This window comes from Andrographis paniculata, unplaced genomic scaffold (assembly GCF_009805555.1).
Source record: "Andrographis paniculata isolate CXL003 unplaced genomic scaffold, ASM980555v1 Contig15END, whole genome shotgun sequence".
Lineage (NCBI taxonomy): Eukaryota > Viridiplantae > Streptophyta > Magnoliopsida > Lamiales > Acanthaceae > Andrographis > Andrographis paniculata.
The window spans coordinates 1,591,773-1,617,802 of record NW_026137435.1 but is presented as its reverse complement, the minus strand read 5'-3'; the positions used below and the strand labels follow the sequence as shown (position 1 = coordinate 1,617,802).

The 26,030-nt window shown below is 30.0% G+C and overlaps 4 protein-coding genes across 10 annotated transcripts; 2 read left to right on the top strand and 2 right to left on the bottom strand.

The window, feature by feature from the left end:
• Positions 1-5,092: 5,092 nt before the first annotated feature.
• LOC127262678 (transcription factor DUO1) lies at positions 5,093-6,968 on the bottom strand. Of its 2 annotated transcripts, none has more exons than XM_051291483.1 (4): positions 6,901-6,968; positions 6,568-6,826; positions 5,980-6,241; positions 5,093-5,882 (listed from the first exon to the last, which is right to left on the bottom strand). In XM_051291483.1, exons 1-4 carry the CDS (start codon positions 6,911-6,913, stop codon positions 5,343-5,345), a joined length of 1,074 nt encoding a protein of 357 aa, XP_051147440.1. In that variant the 5' UTR covers positions 6,914-6,968; the 3' UTR covers positions 5,093-5,342. The 2 variants fall into 2 exon arrangements, with proteins under 2 accessions (XP_051147440.1, XP_051147446.1); XM_051291489.1 differs by having other exon boundaries at positions 6,568-6,823; positions 6,901-6,952.
• A 4,334-nt stretch (positions 6,969-11,302) lies between these two features.
• LOC127263400 (uncharacterized) lies at positions 11,303-13,548 on the top strand. 2 transcript variants are annotated; one of them, XM_051292417.1, is made up of 3 exons: positions 11,305-11,438; positions 11,535-13,068; positions 13,173-13,548. In XM_051292417.1, exons 1-2 carry the CDS (start codon positions 11,357-11,359, stop codon positions 12,947-12,949), a joined length of 1,497 nt encoding a protein of 498 aa, XP_051148374.1. In that variant the 5' UTR covers positions 11,305-11,356; the 3' UTR covers positions 12,950-13,068; positions 13,173-13,548. The 2 variants fall into 2 exon arrangements, with proteins under 2 accessions (XP_051148365.1, XP_051148374.1); XM_051292408.1 differs by having other exon boundaries at positions 11,303-13,068; positions 13,173-13,546.
• A 3,638-nt stretch (positions 13,549-17,186) lies between these two features.
• Positions 17,187-21,390, top strand: LOC127261815 (phosphatidylglycerophosphate phosphatase PTPMT2-like). 4 transcript variants are annotated; one of them, XM_051290231.1, is made up of 7 exons: positions 17,187-17,260; positions 17,852-18,101; positions 19,009-19,131; positions 19,479-19,572; positions 19,676-19,758; positions 19,833-19,922; positions 20,672-21,390. In XM_051290231.1, the coding sequence occupies exons 2-7, from the start codon at positions 17,871-17,873 to the stop codon at positions 21,038-21,040; spliced, it is 990 nt and encodes a 329-aa protein (XP_051146188.1). In that variant the 5' UTR covers positions 17,187-17,260; positions 17,852-17,870; the 3' UTR covers positions 21,041-21,390. The 4 variants fall into 4 exon arrangements, with proteins under 4 accessions (XP_051146188.1, XP_051146205.1, XP_051146197.1 ...); XM_051290248.1 differs by having other exon boundaries at positions 17,224-17,315; XM_051290240.1 differs by lacking the exon at positions 17,187-17,260 and adding an exon at positions 17,267-17,447.
• LOC127261800 (cationic amino acid transporter 9, chloroplastic-like) lies at positions 21,057-25,549 on the bottom strand. 2 transcript variants are annotated; one of them, XM_051290213.1, is made up of 9 exons: positions 25,414-25,537; positions 24,418-24,666; positions 24,008-24,184; positions 23,642-23,866; positions 23,378-23,554; positions 22,975-23,214; positions 22,577-22,666; positions 22,367-22,456; positions 21,057-21,692 (listed from the first exon to the last, which is right to left on the bottom strand). In XM_051290213.1, the coding sequence occupies exons 1-9, from the start codon at positions 25,426-25,428 to the stop codon at positions 21,660-21,662; spliced, it is 1,296 nt and encodes a 431-aa protein (XP_051146170.1). In that variant the 5' UTR covers positions 25,429-25,537; the 3' UTR covers positions 21,057-21,659. The 2 variants fall into 2 exon arrangements, with proteins under 2 accessions (XP_051146170.1, XP_051146161.1); XM_051290204.1 differs by having other exon boundaries at positions 24,418-25,549.
• Positions 25,550-26,030: the final 481 nt, after the last annotated feature.

Sequence of the window (26,030 nt, the reverse complement as noted above, 5' to 3'; positions counted from 1 at the left end):
AAATAATTTAATTTGAATACAAAATTTTGACTTAATTATGTATACGAGTTAATGCAAGTCAACATGAACTCGACACGATAATAAATTGGTTGGGTTAGAGTTGAATAATTTAACCCATTGAAAATATTCAACCCGACACAAACTTGACATGAATCGACCCATTGTCAACTCTAACGAAAATATAGCCCAAACTACTGTCCTTGAATTCGGCTCTCAAATGATGCTCGATAGTCTTTTTAATATACTCACTCCGTCCCAGTAAAATGAAGCCTTTAGTTATTTAGATAGTAGAAATTAGTTATTTAATGATTAAAAAAATTTTAAAATATATCTTTAAATATTTTTAACATTATATCTCAATAAAATATATACAATATGTATACTATTTTGTAGATAATAAAATTTTATATAATACAAATAAATAAAAATATATTTATTTATATATTACTACCATAAATTAGTATTATAACAAAATGAGAGTTTTAAAGGTAAATAAAAATATTTGTCAACTGAGGAGAGAGATGGAAATAAAAAAAGTTTCTAGTGGATACCACGTGAGGTTAAAAATTTAATTAAATTGATTTATATTTGTTAATTGTATTTAAGATTGATAAATTTATTAAAAATAAAAAATGCTCATTTTTTGTGCGATAGACAAAAAAAAAATGGATCATTTGTGGGGGGGGGGGGGGGCGGGGAGTAAAAAATAGTACTCTCTCCGTCCGCCATATTTTCTCACTTTTCTTTTTCGTCCGTCTATCAATAAAATATTCTCTCCGTCCACTTGTAAAGTTTACATTTGCTTGTTGATCTTTGAATATTAATTATTACTACAAATCAAGGGAAAAAGACAAAACTACTTCTATGAGTGTCTTATAATACTAATAGAACGACGTTTATACAAAAAATTATACAAATATAATAATATTTTTAATGTTAAATACAATGACGCAAAAGGTAAATGTAAACTTATTAAGTAAACGGAGAGAGTTTTTTTTTTCTTAATCTTTGCGACAACTCCAACTATACTAATTTTTTCAGACAAACGGAGTATATTTTCATAAAGAATGGCAACGAAAAAAAGTCAAGTAAACACATTCTTAGTATATAAATTGTTATTGTTTTTTTTTTTTTTTTTTAATGATGTGAGAATTCACAGTCGTTATCCGAGTAAATTGTTATTGTTGTTAGAATTGAAGTATGCAAAACGCTACACAAGTTATTCTAAATAAACTTTCATTAAAGAACAAAAACTAAACTCAAGATGTTATTAATTAGAAAGGGTCTATTTTTAAATTTTGGTTTAGAAAGATTTGGTTTGGATTTTTTGTCTGAATTATATTTGATTGGATATTTTGTGAGATAAAAAATATATATATTTTTTTTAAAAATACTTTGGATAAAGAATTTGTAGAGTTCTAAAACTCCAATTTAAGGGAGTTGGATACTATTTCAAGTTCATGAATGTGGATTCAAATATTGATATGATGTTGATAAGGTTTTTTTTTTTTTGTTTTTTTTTTTTAATTGTGGTTTAAAATTGATTTGAAATTAGATATTGCTTTGAGCTATTATTTAAATAGTTTTTTGAAGTGATATTTTGTGAGATAAAATAATATATTTAAAACTTTTAATAATATATATAAATTAAAAATAAAAATATAATTTAATTTCAAATCATTGATACTCTACAATTGATTTAAAATATTGTTGAAATTAAATTATATTTATATTTTTAATTATATATAAATTAAATTTTAATATACATATTTTATTTTACTAGATAAATTTAACTTATAAATATAGTTTGTAAAATTTTAAAATAAATTATAGAAGTCTAGTAGAAAAATACATAGTTATATTAACATGTCATGTGTAGTAATTTTAAATTTTAAATTACTTTTAATTTTATTACATTCATATATTTTTAAAAAAATATTATTTTTATAAAAATCCATTTAAATATAAATCAAAAAAATTTAAAAAGGCAAATAAAAAAAAATTAAAAAGGCAAATAAATTTTAAAATAAATTAAAAAAGGCAAATAAAATTTAAAATAAATTTTTAAAAAATTAAAAAAGGCAAATAAAATTTAAAATAATTTTAAAAAAATTAAAAAAGGCAAATAATAATAAAATCCACGTGTGTCGCTGACCTGACAGACACGTAGCCTCCGGCGAGCCACGCGGGCGTTTCCGGTGCCGGAAAATTAAAACAACGAAAATTTTTCACTTATCGGACTAGTTTATGACGGGGTCTATTTACGGGACTAAAATGATAAGGGAATCCAGTTACGGGACTAAAAAAATAATTTACCCAAAAATAAATAGTGTGCTCCCTTTGAGTTTTTTATTTTTTATTTTTTCGAATTTTATTTATCAATGCAAACAAATTTTTAATATTATATTTTGTTAAAAAAATAACAAAAAGTAAAGCAAAAAAAATATCATAAAAAAGCAATAAATAATTAATGCATTCAGCTATATAAGCTGTATGGGCGTTGAGATGTTCAATACATCATATATTTTCAACCACAAATATATATATATCTATATATATCATGTGTGTGAAAAATATGGTAGATATAATAATAAATAACATATATTTTTTTAATAAATTGTATGATATAATTATTACTCATATTAGAAAATGACGAGTATAATTATTATTTTATTATAAAATCTCAAATATAATAAATTATAAAGGTAAATTGTAAAATAAAATTATATAAAATATTGTTTGTACATTTAAGGAGATTTGATACAAAGATATAAAAGCATAGAACTAAAAATAAAATTATTATTATTATTATTTTAAAAATCTCTCATATACACAGAAAAATTGTAAAAATTTAATTTCTAAGAGTAAAAATAAATAATAATAATGATGATGATATTTATTTCTAATTCTTTTCATTCAAAAAAATTTCTTTTTCACTTGTTTCTTCCCTTGTTACTATTCAATAATTGTACTCTAAATAAATTTTAAGATTTCAAACAACAAATCTATAATAAGTAATAGGAACGGATTCAGCACCCATACCGATCAGTAAAAGTTCATGATATATAATTATATTAATTATTTTAACTAATTATATAGATTAGAATAATTAATTTTTAATGATTCGGCATAGGTGTTGCACTTATAATATATATATATATATCACTTCTGCCGTTTGTATCGGTGCAACATTTTTTGCAATTACTATTTCACAATAACAAGTCTTATTATTAATCAATCAAATATTATATACCAATTCTTATATATATATATATATCTTCTTTTTTTTAAAAAAAATATTGTATGTATTATAAATGTTTTTATATCATTATAAAACGGGTATTCCTAATCTAAAATTTCAATCATTATAAAATTCACTTACTTTTTGGGATATCAAATGATATTAATAGATGATTTTACTACACATGGAAAGATCACTTCATTAAAAAAAATTTAAAAAAAAAAATAAAAATAAAATCAATCAGAGTTTCAATAAATTTGTAAAATTCAATTATTAGAAAAGAACATATCATGATTTAAATAAAATTTATCAATGAATATGATAGTTAGTAGATTGTGTTTCTAAATAAGAAAATTTTCAATTTCAATTTCAATTTTAATTTTAATTCATAAGTTAACACAATTTCAAATATTACCTTAATATTTTTCTCCCTAAAAAAAAAAGAAAATTTAAAAAAATAAAATAAAAATCTACTACTCAATAGTTACTCTAAATAAATTTTAAAAATTCAAACAATAAATCTATAATAAATAATAGGGAGAGAATTAGCACACATATTGATCACTAAAAGTTGATAATATATAATTATATTAATTATTTTAACTAATTATGTAGAATAAAATAATTAATTTTTAATGATTTCTCCCTAAATAATAATAACATTAGAAACCACAATATGTAAATGTTCAAGTTAATTTCCTTCCATAAATAATGATAATTTTAATACTAAGAATGCAATACATTGAATTACAACTCATTATAAATCTTCTAAACTATGCCTAAATAAATTTGATTAAAGAATATAAGCAATTTAGAAAATCAATAACTAAATTAATTACTTGCCTAAAATGCAACAATACAAAATCCCTACAACATTAATTTAAATTCAAAATTCAAATTTTTCACTTCAATATATATATATATATATTGTAGCATTTCTTGTACCTGTAGCCGTAACAAGCCAAAAAATTACATTTTTTTACCCCCGGATATTATCGTATCTTCTTGTGCAAATTTTGAGAATATCATATTCAAAGAGCCCACACATGGTATGTATTATAAATGTTTCTATATCGATGAAAAAAATTGTGCATATCAAAATAGGTATTCCTAATCTAAAGTTTCAATCATTATAAAATTCACACTTTTTCGAATATAAAATATTATTAACAAATGATTTTACCACACATGTAAAGAGTTTATTTAAAAAATAATAATAAAATAAAAAATAAAAATCAATCTAGTGAGTATACAAATAGACATGCAATATAAAGATCAAACTAAAAATTCTTGCTCGGATCAAACTTGCTCCCAATTGAATCAATAAATTTGTAACATCCAATTATTAGAAAGGAACATATATCATGATTTAAAGCAAATTTATTAACATACATGATAGTTATAAATTTGTAAAATTCATTTATTAGAATAAAATAATTAATTTTTAATGATTAAGCACAGTTTATGAACATATAATTTCCTCCCTAAATAATAACAACTTTCACGAGTTTAGGCATCAAGATTTAAATTCAAAATTTCTACTTCAATATATATTTATATATATATATCACTTCTATAATTTGTATCTGTGTTAGCATTTCTTAAAACTACTATTGCACAATAAGTCAGCTACAAGCCAAAGATTTGCAGGACAAAGCGAAGAAGATTTCGGAAAGATTCAAAACATGGCGAGGGTGCCAAACCGATCTATCTAAATCTATCTATGTATATCTTTAAAATTCTTATTGTGGCGCAAGATATAGAAATGATAAGTTAGATGTGCTTTTATAGCTACCATGAATAATGTTCAAAAATGATACATTTTTTGCATTGACTCGAAATACTACGACATATCTGGTGTGCGTGTTCACAAACTGTGCAATATAAGGCATGTCGATAACGAGCAAATATACAGAAGATTCGAGGCATGAAAAAGAGAGAAGCATAGCCATTTCAAATGCAGCAAGTTTTAGGGGGCACTAGTACAGACGAATTAACAACAAATACACAGTAAGTAAGCCTTAATCTGATCGATACAAGCAAACTAAAGTTATAGAAAGAGAGTACCTGCAGAGATACATTGGGATCGAATCCAATCCAGTCACGACCATTTGGACGGGCTCGGGAGGGGTTCTAACTGAGCAAACATGTCAATTGGAGGGAAATCATCGATGAATACGTCGTCAGGGGCAGGGGCAGCAGCAGCAGCATTGTGGCTCTCCTCATCATCATCACAAGCCATTTGAGAGCCGGTGTCGAAATTAGACGGGGCTACAGGAAGTTCGGGGGTACACCCCAATGGCGGCTCACAGGTATACTCGAATATGTCGAGAAAGTTGGGCTCTCCTAGCCTAGTCATGAATTCTTGGCTATCCAAAGGCAGGGGCAGGGGAAGGGGCAGGGGCAGGGGCAGGGGTAGGTCAGGTTGGAGTTGTGGGAAATTAGCAGTGGCAGAGAAGGGAATGTGGGACGACTCCGGGGAAATGTAGTCGTCGAATTGTTGAAACGGAAGGTGCTCATAAGTTAGCATCGTGGGATACACTAACTCCGGCAACGACACCATTGTTAATGGCTTCGAATCACTGTGGGATGATGAACAGGACAGTGACTTCCCCTGATCATCCTCCATCAACTTTTGTGCCTGAAAATGTGTGGACAATCGATCAATCAATTATTCGATTGGGGTTAACCATTACTTCAATTTGCAGAAACTTCAATGGAAATGAAATCCGTCTTACCTGTGGATGATGAACACCATGGTGGAACATGGGAGGGGCTGATCTAACTTCCTTGGTAGTCTTCTGCGACTTGCTCGACGAAGATGCCGACGACGACGTCTGGAGAATTCTGGCCAGCCTTTTCTGCCTGCTACTCCAGAAATTCTTCACATCATTATCGGTTCTTCCCGACAGATAAGTTGCAATTTTCGCCCATTTGTTCCCGAACTGTGATTGAAGTTCGATCACAGTCCTCTCCTCCTCTGCTGTAAATTTCACTCCACTGTTCAATACAAAATCTTTATCAGAAGCCAGATTTTAGGTTTCGTGAAGCAACAAACATGAAATGCAATTACGAAGCATGTATGTATGATCAAATCCCTAAACTTCGCGATGCAATTGACAAAAGGGGGAAATTCAGTAGATTGAAGATGGCAGTGGTGTTCTTATCAAATTAGGGCACAAATTGATGGAAAATCAACAATACATGGAATCATTACTCTGACATTTCATCAAACACATGGCAAACACAAATCCCCAATCCAATTTAGAAAAACACTGAAAATTCAGGGCAGCAAGCAGCATCCGATTCTCCCATGGCGTACCTACCTCTTCAAATTAGGTCGGAGCTTATTAACCCAGCGGAGGCGACACGACTTCCCCGTCCTTTGCAGGAGGCCTTTGGATCGAATGGAGCTCCAGTCTCTCGGTCCGTACTTCTTCACATGGTTTAACAACACTTCGTCCTCCTCCGCCTTCCATGGCCCCTTTTTGACATCTCCTCCTCCTCCTCCGCCACCAGCCTCGTGACACCGATGCGCCATTGCCATTGCCATCGTCCTCGCCCGCGCCCTCCTCCTCCTCCCTTCTACCACCATCAAGCAAAATCAAATCAAATCGAATTAAATCAAACGCCTCTCACCAATCCGATTAATTCCTCACCAAAACACTTCATCCGGAACTCGACCGTGCATGCAAGAACGTGCAGTAATGAGCGGGAATTGGATGGATTGAGGATGGGTTGGGGTAGGGATTGGGGCTTCGATTATTATATAATACTGAGTGAGCGTGAGTGCTGTGCGTGGGAAAGTGACGGTTATGGCGGTTATTTCCACTATGTGAATTTTTGCTGCCACTATTATTATTATTTTATTATTATTATTTATTTTTATTAATATTTCTTCAATTATCCGCCCGCCCGCACTCCCCCTGCTTTTTCGCTCCTATTCAAATCTCCTACGCGAATTGACCTATATAACCCCGCACCAAGCCCAATTTCAAAATTTTCTTTTTTTATCCCATAAAATGTGGATTTACCTAAATACCCTTTTGTTGGGGTCGGGTTATTGGGCTTGGGTTGGGCTTGAATTGTAGTATTTGAAATTTGGATTGTGGTTGGATTTCATATTAACTTGTTAACTTATACGTTTACAAATTATAATATTTTTTATTTGAGGCAAATAAAATATACTATATATTATATATATTTCATATTTTCTTAATTAATTTTTATTCAAACATTTAAAATTTTCCTAATTTAATTAAAGATAATGAATGTATTTATAATATTTTTTTTAGTACTTATAATAATAATAATAATAATAGATTTAAACATAAGAAAAATCTAAATGTATTTTTATATAAAAGTATATCATTATAAAGTATATGGGCATGGATGATCAGCTGTTGATTACATCAAGTCAGTCAGCATGATGCTGATTTGGCCGAAATGAACATATATTTTTATATATTTTAATATATTTATAATACATCATATATTATATTATATTATATTATAATTCAATATATATTATTTTATAATACAACCTTGAGACATGTATAAACATATATTATCAAATTACCGCCCTATTGACTTGGTCGAATCATAGCATCTACGTCGGGCCAGGAGTTTTATTTGATCTATATTAATAACTATCCTTTTAATAAATTGATCTTATTTAAGAATATGATGTGTTTGTTTTGTATTTTGGTTCGAAGAGAATTTGTTTTACGTAAAATATAAAAAATTGTATAAATAATATAAAAATAATAAATATGTATAACATATTATTTTTTTTTAAAAGAAAATGTATTGAACTATTTTTACAAAAATAACACATCCCAAATATTTAACATTTAAGAAATTGATTATTATAATTATTTTATTTAACTTTGGATGATCATAATCAAATATTTAACATGAAGGAATTATATATACATATATAAATTACACTCAATCCATTAAAATTGATAATTAATGTATATATACATATATACGTAGATATCTATACAAAAATGACTACTATCAAAGTAGGGGTATTTTCAACTCTTAGTCAAGCTCGGCCCGGCCTGGCCTGGCCCGGCCTAACCCTTAGTAGGAATGAAAATAGGTCGGATTCGGACAGAATTTGTGCATACCAAAAAATTATAACCCTAGAACCCGTTCTATTTTGAATTTGCCCGATTCAGAGGCAACCCGAAAACCCACCTTATTTTAGTAAGATGTATTTATATTTGAATTTTTATATATATATATAGGTTATAATTTGATTAAGGATTCAAATATTACATATTAAGGGGCTGGTACAGATAATGAAATTATAGAGAAACCGATGGTAGAGAATTGAATTGTAAAGGAAAAAAATTTAAGTAAACCGATGGTAGAGAATTGAATTGTAAAGAAAAAAAAATTAAGTAGAGAATGAAAATTCGGTTGACGGTTGAGAAATGTAAAACAGAGAATTCGGTTGATGGTTGAGAAATGTAAAAAAAAATGCAATTATCTGAATAAATCGAATAAGAATAAATGATTAATCAGACAAAAGAGAGTTTTAACGAGCGAGAATTCATGAAAATATATTTGTGATGATTTTTATTAAAAAAATTATAAAATATATACGATGCTTTGTAAGATTATATGTTAGTATATTTCTTTTCAGAAATGGTAAAAGTTAAATTTTTGAATAATAAATTTAATATTATTTTTGTAAAATTAAAATAATATAATTTTTAAAATTTATAAAAATTAAATAGTAGTACAAAAAATATTAAAAATAATAATAATGTTGTAATATTCATTTCTCTCTATTTATCTGGATATGAGAGAAATGAAATCAATATTTATATTTCTCTCATATCATTTATCTGTACCAAACACCTCCTGAGTGTTTTAAATTTCAATAACAAAAGCAGTAATATATTTTCAATCATAGTAATATTGATATAGCGATGATCTATAGAGGAATTGTGAATTGAAAAAAAATGGTAAATTAAAATATTCGCACTAAAATTATATAAAAAAAATTAAAGAAAAAAAAGAGTAAAAGTATAAAAGTTACCCCTTCCGTCTCAGCTAATTTGTCTAGGGGCACAGAGTATTATTACACATGATGTAATTAGTAAGTAATTAAGAAATATATTATTTAAAAATAATTATGATATAATAAAAATAATTATAAATTAAAATTAAAATGATTAAATAGTTTAATTAAAATAAAAAATTATAAATTATGAATTTTAAAATTTGATTAAAGTGTATAATTATATATTTTTTTAAAAAAAATAATTTATGTGGGAGTGGACAAATTAAGTTGGGCATAAGGAGTATAATTTTAGACAATATAAATGAAGAAAAATTGTGAAAAATGTCCTATATATACCATATTATCACTACGTCTTCTATTTATCTCATTAGCAAAATATATCCCACACCATGTGGGGTTAAACGAAAGAAATAACGACTTTTTCAAACATGTAAGATATATTTTGCCAGCAAGATAAATATAGAAAAAAGTGATAATAACATATACATGTTAAATATTTTTTGCAATTTTTTCATATAAATGATTATATAAACATATGATATTAAGTTTCATAACTATTAATTTAATAAATTCGGAAAAAAAATTTGATTAAACTCGCTCTAACTCAATCGAATTTAAAATCTCAAAATTCATAATCCATTCGAATTATAAAATATTTAAGATTCACCCTAAATGTCATTCCTAACCCTTATAATTATTATTTTAAATTTCATAATATCTCTTATCTTTTAATATAAATACATAAAATATTTTGCATTTTAGTTATTGTGTTAAATTCTTTAGGTTAAATGAGAGTTCGCATAAAACATCATATTTGATTGTAAATTTGTATTTAATTATACAAATTGTATATATAATATTTTAAATAATATTATTTGAATTAAATAAATTAATTAATACTTGACTAATCATTTATTTTATTTTATTTTTTAAAACAAATTCAGTAATATTTTGTCTAAAAAATATTAAATAAATAATTGATAAATTGTTTAATTATTTATTTTATTAAAAAATAAATAATTTTTTTTAAAAATTAAGTAATTATTTATTTTTAGACAAAAAAATTACTTAATTTCTTTTTAAAAAAATAAAATAAAATAAATAATTAATCAATTATTAATTAATTTATTTAATTCAAATAATATTATTTAAAATATTATATATAAAATTTGTATAATTAAATACAAATTTACAATCAAACATCAACTATGAACGAATATGATATTTTATGCGTGTACTTTTGTTTAACCTAAAAATTTTTAACACAATAACTAAAATATAAAATATTTTATTGTATTTATATTAAAACATAAAAAATATTATGAATTTTAAAATAATAATTATAAGGAATAAATTGTTTAATTATTAATTTTATTAAACAAATAATATGTAAGATATTTTTATAATTTTTTATATAAAATTTATATAATTAGGTATGTATTTATAATAAAATATTAATTTAAAAAAAACAAATATTTTATATATATATTAATTTAACGCAAAATAATTTTATATAATAAATAAAATACAAAATATTTTATAGAATTGTTATTAAAACACACACAAAAAATATATATATTATTAGCACCATATGATATTTATAAAAAGTCAATTTATTACTAATAGAATACATTCTTTTTAAAATTAATGCTAATAAATATATCAATATCAATTTTCAAGATTATTAATCATTATGGCGGCCGAGTTAAATGAAATGATATAATATTAATTTGATGTAATATAAATAAAAATTGATTAATATTTTAAAATAAATAAATTTATAATACGATATAAAAATAATAATTATATGATATGATATTTTTTAAGAAAAAAAAAATAGAATAAAATTATAATTTTATAATACTATCTATCATTTGCATCAAATCAAACGCATTTAACAAAGTTAACTAGTTAATCATTGGTGGGGGCAAAGTGGTCATTTCAATCAAACGGTCGAAATTATTGCTGCCTATTTTTTAAAAAATATTTCTGGACAACTCCTCCCACTCTTCATAGACCTTTCCCTTGGCTACAAAGTCTCCCTTGCTTCGTCTTCACCCAATCTTCCAGATTCAATGGCGACGGCGACGGCGGCGGAGGCGGTGGAGGAGGATACTCCGATGAGGTCGGCGGAGCGGCATTTCCATGCTGCAAGAGGTAAGCGGGTTCCGAGTAAGTCGAATTCGAACACCCTGTGCAAAGCCCTAATTGTGGTCATTCTCCTCTTCGTCATACCACTGTTTCCTTCACAAGCGCCCGATTTCATAAGCCAGGGGGTTTTCACGGAGTTTTGGGAGATTCTCCACCTCCTCTTCATTGGAATCGCGGTTTCCTACGGCTTGTTCTGCCGGAAATGCCATCCGTTGATTGACGCCGATCCAGTCCCGCATTCGAGAACCGAGGAGCCGCGTGCGTATTTCTCTGGTATTGATCACTTATCTTCCTTCTTTGATGATGGATTTGAGAGCATGACTGCGCTTGATGAGCGCGATTCGACATCTATTTATGGTAGGGATAAACCCGCGGTTCATGAAGGCTCGCAAATTAGGGCTTTGAATGTGAACGGGTATAATTTTGGGGGAAATGCAGGAAGCGTGAATCAATCGTGGTGTTCACAATACTTGAAAAGTGAATCCTTATTGGTTGTTTCTAGCGGGAAAAAGCTTGTAGGTGAAAGCTCCGAAATCAAGCCATTGAATCTGCCGATTAGGAGCCTGAGATCGTCCATTGTAGATACTGAAAAACTGAAATCGAATTGCAGCCCCAAAATTGAGGCTAATGGCGATGAGGATACTCCCAAAGTCCTAAAACTCCGCGGTGTTGCTCCCATTAATTTAGAGAAGAAGTTTGATGAAGTAGCTGGACCATCACCGATCCCCTGGCGCTCGAATTCCAGTCGGGCAGGAAGCAGAGAAGACAAGAACAACGCCAAGGTGCACGCCCATAGCCGTAGCCGGCCTCATTCTGTGGGTGAATTTGAATTCGAGCGCATCAAATCGAGTTCTTATCCAGTTCCAAAGTTTTCCACCTCTCCTGAATTGGTGAGCCCTACTGTGGAGAGTGTAGAGCAGAGGAATGGCTTTTCAGGTTCTCGTTCGAAAGTGGCTCCTCTTAATGGTGAAGGATTACCCTTTAGTGAAAATGGTTGGTTATTTAATGAAGAAAATGATAGAGTAGGAAAAGGGAAGCATGCTATCGAATCTTTAGAGTCAGGATTCGAATCTTCAGCCTTTGGAAATCTGTCGTCGAAGCCCAAGTCAGTTAGGACAATCAAGCCAAGAAGGTATGCTATGGAAGAACAGAAGCAATTCTTGAGCCAGATGGATCAGAGGCTCGGGAGAATACGTAAACAGTCTGAAGCAGCAGAAAATTCGGAAAACCAAGCAACTGGAGATGAACAAGAAAGCCCTCTTTCAGAAGCGAAATCAAAATTCAATGAGTTTGGAAATGAAGAGAAGGAAGGTGTCGACAACAGAAATGATGTTTCTGAACATGAAGAAGAGATCGAGAGTAAAGTTAGCGAGGATCCACTTGAAGATGATCCTAAAACCAACCTTGATATTGATTCAGAACTTGAAGGGAGCGAAGTTGATAGAAAAGCTGGCGAGTTTATAGCCAAATTCAGAGAGCAAATACGGCTCCAGAAGGTTACATTGACAGAGGGATAAAGAAAGCCGATTAAATCATTCATCCTTTGTAATATTTTGTAATTAGGATAGTCCATATATATATATATTTTATTTTTTTTAAACGGTACCCGTCAGCCAGCCAGCCGGCGTAAGTTGAGGTAATACCACGTTGATTCAACCACGATTAAATCTAAATTACGATACTTACTACTAGAAAACCAATCTACTAATGAATTATATCTGTGTGTTTGTACATCTGCAGTGACTGTATTAGCTTGGAGGGATGACTCTCATTTGGTAACTATTGCTTGCCCTCGATCTTGCAAATATGTTATTGATCATGATGATGAGGAGATGTTTATGTGTTGGGGTGGGGTGGGGTGTTGATGATTGTGAACCAAATGTTGTTTTAATTATAATAGCCTGAATCCATCCACAAATGGTAGATGTGAATCACATGGTACTTGTCACACCCCACCCCACCCCACCCTGTTATGTATGTACTTATTTATTATGTATGGATAGATGGATGGATTCTTTATCCAAATGGCAGCATTTCTTTTATCTCTTGTTGTGGATTTTGTATATATATATATATATATATGTTGTTGTAAGGGCTTGGTTTGGTGTGTTTGTTGTGTCTGTTGTTGTCCTAATATGTATTATTAATGTTTGGATTAGATAGAGAGAGGATTCTTTCAGGATGATTGATGCGTTGCTATTGATGTGGGCTTCCCTCCCTCATCAGCTTTTCTTTTCTTTTTTTGGTTTAGTTTGGGGAAAATTTGTTTAGATTTAATATTAAAATAATATTTAGTGGAATTTTTGTGATTTTTTTTCGAAAAAAATAGAGTTAAAATAGTAAAATATGGGGAAAATTTGGCAAAAGAAACACACTTGTGTCTACATCTCTTATTATTTGTTTTCCATTTTTTTATATAAATAATCATGTTATCATAAAACTATTCATACTTTTTCATTTTTATTACATAATTATTACTACTTTTTATACTCACAAGGACAAATAAATTTTTTTTATATTTTTTTTTATCGATTAACAATATAATATCAATATTCCTGTGAAAATCCAACTCATGTTGTAAGAATTGTGAATTACTTTATGATATTATTATTATTATTATTATATAATTTCTAGTTTTACGTGTAGAAATATATTTACACATATTGCATTGGATCGGGATGATATAGTTATACATTTTTATAGCATTTTAAAATTTATAATTTTTTATTTTAATTAAATTATTTAATCATTTTAATTTTTTATTTTAATTAAATTATTTAGTCATTTTACTCTATAATTATTTTTAATAATATATTTTTAATTAATTATTAATTACATAGTATTTAAAACTTCATGTTTAAACTAAAAGGAACAAATTAGCCCGAAGGAGGGAGTATAATTTAATAAAATTTTATTTTGGATTTATAATTATACTTCGTATAATTTTTTTATTGAAAATAAATTACTCTTTTCGTTGAAGTGTTTTACTATTTTTCTTTGTCACAGTTAAAGTATCTATTTTTTTATTACAATGGTAACACATTAATATATATATATAAATTATAAACATATTAAGTCTTATATATACAACTAATTACAAAGGTAAAAAAAAATCAAAATTATTTTATATACAGTCACTAATTAATAAAATATTAATATTTTTTATCGTTTGTTAAATTTATACATAATTTATTTATTGTAAATAAATTTATTTACTTACAATTTTATTACTCATATTTTAACATATCATATCATATTTATATCAATTTTTTTAATAAATTTTTTATAATATATATATTTTTTTACTTTTTATCTATTCAATTTTTATATTAAAAATTATTATTTTTTAGTTGTGTTAAAATAAAACACAAATTAAAAATTATTATTTTTTAGTTGTGTTAAAATAAAACACAAATTAATTGGAGCAAAAGAGCCTTAGGTTTTAATATATAGAAAAAATTCAAATGACTCATTTGAAGTGAGACATAAAATATATTTTATTGATAATTAAGAACTTAGGTCGGTTTGATTTGAGAGGTTAGGAGGAGGGGAGAGGAAAGTAATATTTTTGTACTTCCTTCGTCCTACTGTTTTTTATATATTGACGGTAGATATTAAAATATAATTAATAAATAATTAATAAATATATTAATAAAAATAATAATAAATTAAAATTGAGATAATTACTTAATTTAATTTGATTAAACTATAAAAATTATTGATTATGAAATGTGAAATATGATTACAATGTATTAAATATTTGATTAGATAGAGGATGAGAAGAAAAATAAAATAATTTTTCAATTCTGTCCTCACACTACAGTAATAAAGAAAACTCGATTTTACGTTAAAAAAAAAGAGTCTCGTAAGGGATGGTCTGGTGGTGTGGGAGTTGGACCTGCGAAAAATTAATTTTAATAAATATTAAGATAAATTACATCACAAAAATACAGTAAGGCCCGTTTGGATTGACTTCTGTAAAATGCTTTTGGCTTCTACTTCTAAAAAAAAATATTAAATGTTTGTATCGACTTCTCCTCAAAAGCAGAAGCAACTTTTAGACTCCAAAAATGCTTTTTTGATAAGCACTCGAGGGGATGCTTAAAAGTAGAAGCAGTTTTACTATCTAAATTACCATTTTAACAATAATAATAATAATAATAATAATACTAATAAAAAATAAATAAAATAAAAATAATTCATTTATATAAAAATTAAATATAATTTTATTTTAATTATTAATTAATAAATTTTATTTTAATTAAATTTAAAATTTATGATTGAAAATATCAAATTTTTAAAATATAAATTTTAATTATATTATAGATAATTTAATATTTTTAAATACTATAATTTATAAAGTTAAAATAATTTGTAGAATAATATTATTTAACTTTAATTATATTTTTAATTTTCATTTTTATAAAAAATAAAAAAAAAAATGCAAATATAGTTTATACATAAAATTTAATAAATATATTTTCAATTAATTTAGATAATTAAAATTTTTAAATATAATTTATAAATTTCTAAATAAATTAAAAAAATTTAATAAACAATATACTACTATTTACATTACTAAGTCCTATTTGGTAATTTTAACGGTTTAAAAGCACTCTCAACTTTATTATACCCAAATATTTTTTTTATAAAATACTATTTTTATAATTATTCATCCAAACATAAATCAAAATACTTCTACTTTTGACTTCTACTTCTATTCTACTTTTGGCTTATGCTTATTTTTTAAACCAATCTAAACGGGACTAACTCAATTTAAAAATATTTTGAAATATAAATTTTATTAAGTGTATTTTTTATTTATATAAAATAGGATATAATAGTAAAATTATTTTATTTAATTTATAAAATTCTAAATAAATTCTAAAAATATTTTATTGTGTTATTTTTTCTTCCCCTCTCATTTGGAGAATTGAAGGAGAGAAATTTTGTTAAAAATATTTTTTTATTTGATTTTCTATTATATTTTTTTTATTATATTGTTATCTTTCAAATTTTAAAATATTTATTTATTTTATTTTCATTTCGTGGAGCATTTGAAATTAGAATACTAATGTATATATTGTACATAGATATATAATTATATGTTTTAAAATGTTTTGAATTAGTTTAATTATAACTTTTTTTACAAAAAATGTGTATAACAATATATAATTTTTAAATAAATACATTTAAATTAATTGAATCTTAAATTTATTAAAATTCGTATTAATAATTAACTTAGTTGGTATGTTTTACAATTTTTTTGTGTTACTCTCTTCGTCCCACATTTTTCGTTCACTATTTTTATTTCATAATTATTCGTCATTTTATTTGTCATTTTTTTAAGAAATATGATTATACACTTTAATACTTTAAATTTCATAATTTATAATATTTTTAATTTTAATTATACTATTTATTATTTTATTTTTATTTTTATTATACAATAATTATTATATTTTATTTAAATTTTTGTATCTATACAAAAAAAAAAAAAAAAAAAAAATGGAACGGATGGAGAGATAATATAGATAAGAATATTTAATTTTGAGCAGAGTCAAAAAGAATATTTAATTTTGTACTTTTATCCAATGAAAATCTGAATATTATATTATATTGAATAAAATAAAATATTTTTTTTAATAGAAAATTATATGAATATTAAATAAAAAAATAAAATTAAACTTTAAAAAATAAACAAAAAAATTTAAGACCCTGTTACTAACCAGCACCAGTATATAAACAATACTTCAAAAATAAAAATGGGTAGAAAGAGGAAACGTTGGGTCTGAATTTCAGCGGAGGTTGTTGAGAGAAAGTGAAAGGTAGAGAGAGAAAGCTTCTCCAACCACTGTCTCTCTTCCCTCCATCTTGCTTGCTGTTATGTGCTCTCTTCTTCTTCTTCGGGGGTTTAATTTTGTTGATTTTGGGGGTTTGTGTTTGGGTGATTAGTTTTAGGGTAGAGGGCACGCACTTTGCAAGAAAACTACGCTCAACGACCATCGAAAGGCTGTGAGTTGGCGTAAATCCCCAATTTCGGTTTCCTTTCGTGGGTTTCGAGCAATATAAAGCGATTCGTTTTCATTTCCAGTTTAAGAAGCACTCTCGATCAACGTCTGTGATGTGAAATTCTGTTTTTTTCTCAATCGGATTCGGATTCCGTTTCTAGGGATTGTGTTTGTTATTTATTGATGGGGAGTCTGCTGTGATTTATTGTAGTTTGAGTTTGCACAGGATAGGTATGGCTTTCGCATATATATATGTGTGTATACAAATTTGGTGCTGTCGATTTAGGGTTAATTTTGGGGATTTTTCGTATATTAGGAGGGTTTTGGTGTTCTCTGTAGTGTACTGTGATTTGAATTTTCATTTTGTAAATTTTGTCTTAATTGATTGTGTTTCTGACTTGTGTTTAGTAATTAGAGGCTGTGAAAGATGTATATTGAGGAAGTGAATGATGGTGATTCCGATTCGGAGTGTGTCCGAAGGCAGCAGGACAGCGGTGCTGATGGCGGTGGTGGTGGTGGTGGTGCGGTGTTTGTTTGGAACCCTAAAAGAGTATTGGTCGGAGCCGGGGCGAGAGCCCTTTTCTATCCCACATTGTTGTACAATGTTGTCCGGAACAAGATCCAGTCGGAGTTCCGGTGGTGGGATAGAGTTGATGAGGTATATATATGCATACATATATATATATGTATACTTAATTTGAAAATTACTTATATTGTTTGGATTTTCAAGTAGAATCCATTTATGTGGTAGATAAATGCTATTGTAATTCTAGGATATGATCTGCTGTTCGGCATGTAATTGTTGTAATAATCATGGAAATATGTCTTGTTTTGATTTTTTCAGGATTACTTTTAAATCTTTGATGGATCTTTCTTTGCTTAGAATTGTGAACAAAATCGATGCTCGTTGTATTTTAGAGATTAAATGATCTTCTATTTCATAGGATTGGTGTGATCAAGATTAGTTTAGTATGTTGTCGTATTTGGGTAATTGAGTTTTACTTATTTTGCGTTTATTTGACAGCTCGAGACCCTTTTAGAAGAGAGTATTTATTTATTTACTTTTTCAACGATTCAAACTTAATTGCATGTAGTTTGTTCGTTTGACAATTTATTGCGCCGGTCTAGAAAGGGTTTTTTTTTTTTTTTTTTATTTTTTAAATTTCTGGCGGTGGCATTGTTTTTAAATTTCTTATTTGTGGCGTCACATACGCAAAGCTCCCCGTATTTTTCGGTTGTTTTATGTGAAAGTATTAATTGAAGCTGTTGGAATACAGCGACCCTTTTTTTTGTATTTATGTCTTAGCTGTTACATTGTTAGAATTATTGCCCGAACGGTCCAAAAGTGTTGGTGAAGCTTTATTGATTTATTGCTTACACGTCGTAACAATTGTGCCAGCTGATCTAAATATAGGTGCATTTTTGTTATAACCATTGTTTGCTGTCACGCTTCGATTATGTTTGTCAATATGCGCACCTCTTGTGATATTTATAGACTTTTTTGTCGACTTTTGCATCTGCATCGACTCCTTTTTTTATTTTATTATATTTATTTATTTTTTCAGTATGTTCTGTTGGGAGCTGTTCCATTTCCTACCGATGTTATGCGCTTGAAGGCTCTCGGTGTAGGAGGGGTGGTAACATTGAATGAGCCATATGAAACTTTAGTCCCGACTTCACTATACCATGTAATTGCATTTACCCATACTTGTCTTGTTACATCATTTATTTATTTATTATATATATATATATTTACAATTTTTCGTGGTTCGAAGTTTAATTGACTTTGACTCTAATTTAAGTTATGGATAATCAACTAATTGAACTAAAATCCATGAACATTTTATTTCTTCAATGTTCGGATTTTTTTGTGTAATTTATCAAATGAAACATAAGTGTTTGATTTGACGGTTTTTGACAGAAAAATGATTGAATAGTGCAATACTAAAACCGGACTTGAAAGAAACATATTACTCCGAGATTACATTTTCTTGAAATGATTTTTTTAGCTAATGTAATTTATTTCTATTCGTAGGATTATGACATTGATCACTTGGTGATTCCCACCCGGGATTATCTTTTTGCTCCATCAAATGTTGATATTTGCAGAGCTATCGATTTTATCCACTGTAAGTTGAAATCTTTAACAATACATATTTGTCATTTTCGGTAAATAAATGCTTATATTACACATTGATCATTCGTTTGATTATCTCCGTATGTCCTTTTCAGCCAATGCCCTCAGTGGCAAAACAACATACGTTCATTGTAAGGCCGGACGCGGACGCAGCACAACAATTGTTCTCTGTTATCTGGTAATTCCCCACAGATTCTCGGTATTCCCTTAAATTTTTTTTTTATTGCTAACAGCAATTTTCATACGACAAAGATCAAATACAAGCAAATGTCTCCCGAGGCCGCGTACGAGCACGTGAGATCTATTAGGCCGAGGGTGTTGTTAGCCTCCTCCCAGAGACAGGTATGCTCGATTTTCTCCCAATTATTTTTAGGCTGTTTTATTTAGGTTTTGGATTTGAAAAGGTTCTAATGGAATTTACTTATTAGATGCAATTCTTTGAATAACAAATATTCCCTCCGTCCGAGATAATCATGTTTTTTTTTTTAATGTCAAGGCTAAATTTATACATAATCTATTTATAATAAACAACTTCATTCATTAACAATTTTATTATCTCTTGCTTTAACAAATACTACCTCTGTTTGGCTTTAAGAGTTGCATTTACTTTTTAAATTATTCTATCAAAATGTAAGGGAAAAAAAAAGACAAAAATACTTTTATTAATGTTTTATAATATTAATAGTACAGAAAATTATACAAATATAAAGATATTTTTAATATTAAATAAAATTACGACAAAAAGTAAATGTAACCCTGAGAGGGGGACGGAAAAAGTAATAACCAATATGTCACTATTTTTTCTTTTTATTTACTTCAATATTTTATTATTAACTTTTCAATAAATTTCTTATAATACTCTCATTTTATTTGTTAAGTACTTTATTTTTTTATTAAAATATTATTATATTTTGGTCTTCATGTCCGGGCATTGTAGCATAATTAGCCTGGGCGGTGTGAGTAAATATTAGATATGATGCATTCTGGTCGGAAAAAAACACTTAAATTGTAGATTCTTAGAAATTGGGAAGAAAAACAGAGTACGGATTCACAATTCATAATCCTTTACATAAATCGAAATTAATTTGCAGGCTGTTTATGGTTTCTACAACGGACTGAAGAAATCCAATACTGTGATCTCCGCTCCCAACTCAACACGACGAGCACAGCCCTTCCCGGCGACATCCAGCTTGGAATTTGACGACAATTCCCTGGTGTTAATTACAGACTCCGACCTCGATGGATACGAGGAAAACGCCGATGCCACCACTGTGTTGGGACACAACATCCTGGCGGACGCAAACCTGGTACAGTTTGCAAGCCAAGCAGCGATTTCGAGGCTGTCCTGTCTATGGGTACGGTGCCACGCCGGGCAAAAAGTGCTGAAAAAGAAGCTCACAAATTCAGTAAGGAACAGCAGCAGCTTGAGAACCATTGGCGTCGATATACATGTTTATTGAATTGATGGACGTACGGAGCCCCCCGCCCACGTCCTCAAGTTTTTTTTTTTTTCAGCAGCGGGTAATAAGGATCTTCTTTTACGTTACCGTGTCTTTTTATTTCTCCCGAGAGTTTGTCTGGGATCTTGATGGAGTTAATGGTCTTGAGCCGCCAGTCGTGGTCGTGCAATTGCCAAAGAAGGGGTCGGCTCGGGACGGGAAGGGACGCCGGATTTGGTAACTGTACAGTTATAGAGTCGAAAAGTCAGTGAGTGCAGCACAACAGCTGTGTTGTGTTGTGTCAATTGTGTGCCTAAAAATGGACAATGTTGGTTATATGTATATATATGTATTACCTGTTTTCCCCTTGATGTGTTGCTGTTCTTTCGATAATCGGAGCTGATCCGATCGGAGATCATTTGGTTGGCATATTTAATCAAAACAGACGGTATATATTTGCCATCACACGATAATATAATATATACTATAATATATAACTGTACCAAAAAGATACATAAATGTAAATTTATGATCCTCATCGTGAACACACTTATTTGCCAAATGCTCTGTGAATTTGCTAAGGCCTGCAAAATATTCTACATGTTGAGGAAATTCTGGGCTTTTCTCGGCAGAAAGGAGATTATGCGGCGCCGGCGTCATCATCTCCGGTGCCCTGAAAAGTCGAGATATGGTATGTTAAGCATTGGCGGCTATGGGAGGCACTAGGGGTGGCAAAAATAAGTACGGCCCGAAAGCTCAGTTTGAGCACGACACGAAAAAACCGTGCTTGAGCCTAAAAAAATAGCCCGAAATTTTGAAAGCCTGGTCTGAGCACGGCACGAAAACACCTTGCTTGAGCCTAAAAAATGGGCCCGAATTTTCGAAAGCCCACTCTGAGCCCGGCATGAAAAAAACGGTGCTTGGGCCTCAAAAATAGGCCCGAAATTTCAAAAGCCCAGTCTAAGCACATCACAAAAAAAAAGTGCTTTGGGCCTAAAAAAATAGGCCCGAAAATTTTCAGATCGTGCCGGGCTTGGCACGCTAATGAACCGGGCCATGTCTGGGCTCATGAAGGTTGGGCCGTGCCTGGCCCAATTTTAAAAATATTTTTTTTAATAAATTTATATATATTAATTTTTGAAACAAAACAAAAATGACAAGATGACTTGAGTCTTATATGTTTGGTTGTAGCTTCAATTCTCCACTTAACTGGCCGGAGCGGCACAGCCTGGTCTTTCCAGGCCCGGTTAAGAATCGGCCGAACCGGCCCGAATGACCACCCCTAGGAGGCAATGCAATAATCACTATTATTTTCAATGATTGATTCGATTCGTCTGCATTGCTTACCGGGTTGGCGTGAAACTGGCCATACGACGCGTAAATAACAACCGCGACGACGCTGAGGGTGGCGAACCTGACCCAGGCTTCATAGTGTAACTGCAATACAAGGCAATGCAGTAGTAGTAGTTAAAAATGGATTGCAAAAATTATTACAGATTCTAACATGAAGAAAAAAGGCTCAGAATTGAGGCTTGTAATGCAACTTTGGAATTTTACCTGAGCAAATAAAAACATGTTAACAAAAATGCTGATGGATGGAACTAATGGAACTAGAGGACAAGAAAAGCCAAGAGGAACACTATACACCTGCAAAAATGATATTAGAATTATTATTATTGTGAATTAATTGTATAAGTTTTACCGGAAAATACACATTCACATAATGTTATGGAGTTCATTCATCCAGAAGAACAGCTCTTAGCAGGTAAATTACAAAAGTATAAGAATGATGATCTACAAAGAATGAATCCAAATTTGAATTTAAATCAGAAACACACAATTTTCAATTCATTGGATTAATGGTGATTCCAGGATTTGTGAAGAAACAAGAAAGTGCACAAATAGATGTGATTCTCTTTTCTTAGAAGTTAAAAAGTTAAGCACTCGAAACTTACTTGACGAATATAAAGAGCTGCAGCAGAAATGATTGCAAGAACCGCGACTGGAATGAGGAAAAAAAATGAAACATCGAAACGGAAGAGGATTCCAGCAACAAAACCACAAGAAGCAATTCCGATGAGATAAAGGATGCCCTCTGTCCTCCTGGAAATACACCAAGTAGAAGCCTGACTTGATGATGGTTTGTTCTTCCAGCGCAATGTCACGACACATGCTGAGACAACTGAATACCCTGTCTGAAACAAAATATTCGATCCTTTAAAGGGATGATTAACTAATATAAAGAGAAATCATTAGTGGTGTTCAAGATAGCTTACTTGTAGCCATTTAAATGCTTATGCAATTCAGCAGAATAAAATCAATGGAGAAATGATATGTCTGAATACTGAAACAGCATACCAAAGTTCCAACTGAGAGAATATGCGAGAGCACGCGAACATTAAGGAAACATGACAAGATGCTAGCAACAAAGCCAACCCAAATTTGCGAATGGATTGGGGTGTGAAGGGTTGGATGTACTTTGGAAAACATGGTTGGTAGTAACCCATCCCTTCCAAGTCCAAGATACAACCGCGACTGCTCATAGGAAACAGAACCACTTGGCCACTTCAAGATTCATTTTCAAAACAAACGATTGGGGAACATACAGTTAATAAAATTTACCTGAACATAAAGCCCGACTAAAAGTGTTGTTGTTAGTCCAGCAACAGCACCAAAGCTGATTATTACCGAGACATATTTCAAGCCATTGGAGGTGAAAGCTTTAGCTAAAGGTGCTTCTTCTCCAAGATTTTCGTAAGGAATCATCCCAGTAATCACTAAGCAGACGCCAATGTAGAGTGCAACACAGACAAGAAGGCTACCAATTATTCCCAGGGGAAGGTCCCTCTAACATATCAAGACAAGAAAGTTAACGACAACATAAATTTCGACATTTTTGTACTGTCAAAGACAATATGCACGTTTATATGATTTCTCAAAGTACAAAATTTGGATGTCAAATTGTCAATTGAACTGGTTAAAACATACCTGGGGTTTCTTGGATTCCTCAGCAGAATTAGCAACTGCATCAAATCCTACATATGCAAAGAAGACCACGGTTGCCCCTGTCAATATTGACTTAAAACCTCGTGGAGTAAAAGGGGTCCAATTTGAAGTGTCAACCTTAAATGATCCAACAATGATGACAAAGAGAACAATAAGAACCTGCAGAAGAATTCGAGTTCCTTTAAGTGTAAAGCAGATGATATTGCAAGCTCAATCTAGAATATGATAAGTGCTATCAAAATGCAATAAAAATTAAAAATCTGCATGAATTTCTTGATTGGCAGAGCACGGCTATACATTTATGATTAAAGTGGCGACTAGAAGCCGTAATTAGATGCAAAGATAACATTTAATGTTGCCCACTTAATGAGTAACACCATTTATTAGATAACCTTTGTCACTGTCATGATTGAATTCAGTATAGAAGACTCTCCAACACCCCGACAGAGAACAGCCGTCAGAAGCACTAGGATAATAGGCGCCAATACGTTAATAGATAATGCTCCATAGATCTGTTTACCATGCCCAATCCAATCTGGTATTGTATCCTTCACCGAAGGAATAAGCTCTATTACAGTAATTACATAGCTCGCTAAGCTACGTGCTATACTAGCAGCACCAATATGATAATCAAGCATCAACTGGGTAAAAACAAGAAAAGCAGTAAGTTCATTGAAAGCAGTGTACGTATACAAGTAAGCCCCCCCAACAACAGCCGGAAAACGAGAAGATAATTCAGCATAGCATAGAGCATTCAGCACACACGATGCTCCCGCAATTATAAAGCTAATTGTAACGCCTGATTCAGAGAAGACAGCCATGGAGTTAGTGGAAGAAATGCACAAATTGTTATAGGCAAAGAAGTCATATTCTTCGAATTTAATTTCAATTACACATCTAAAGTAAGTTAACTTAAAAGAAAAATGATTTGCAGAGAAAATCATTGAATCATTCATACATAACTAAAAGGTTGATAATATCCAGAGAAAATTATTGCATTATCAATTATCATCCATGGCTGACTGACAAAATGACTGCAAGTTTAACTAAAAGAGTAAATAGTAGAAAATTATGAATCTCCATAGAGATTAATGCACATGATTGATCTACTCCTACTTCTATTTCATTTCAATTTTCCTTCCTAGACCATTTATGAACTTCCATCTGCCAAATTAACATGTCAACTAACCTCAGTTCAGAAATTTCTTCGCATTCAAGATCGTTAATATCAAAACTTGTATCCATATGGATAAATGCTCGTTATATAAATGCATATACTAAATCAGATAAATGTTATAAGCAGCCAAATACAGAACAAATAAAGCAAATTCAAAAGCAAAATCACAAGAGCCAATTCATTCACTTAAAAGCATCACAGAGCCACCGACCAGGTCCGGCGTCATGCGCGACGGTTCCGGTGACCACGAATATTCCGGCGCCTATCGAAGCGCCGATTCCAAGTAGAACGAGATCAAATAAGCTCAATCGCCTGACAAGCCCCTCGCCGGAGTCCGTACGTACGGAATTTCTCGATGACCTACCTAGGGGTTTCGACCTCAACGCAGACGTCCAGAAACGGGAGCAGAACGACGACGCCATTGTAGAAATCTGATTAATTCTTAAGCTTTCTGCCGACTGAGAGTAAAGTAGAAACTGAACGCCTGTATAAACTTTTCAGAATGTACAAGCATTTAATGCACAATATTGGGGGGCGGTCACTTCAGGTGATGCAGATCCTGCAGTAAACACTTGTACCTTTTCATGCAGCATTTTTTGGAAAATAATGCAATGTGAAAACTGCAATTATACAGATATATGTATTAAATATAATTATAATTTATTTTTTTAATAGAAAAAAATGTTTAATAGTATAAAAAGACACTAACAAACACATTTTTTTTGCAGTTAAGTTGGTCTTTCCATAATTGAAAACAAAATATATTATACATTATATACTCCCTCCGTCCGGATACAGTGTCTGTTATACAAGGTATTTTAGGAGGGA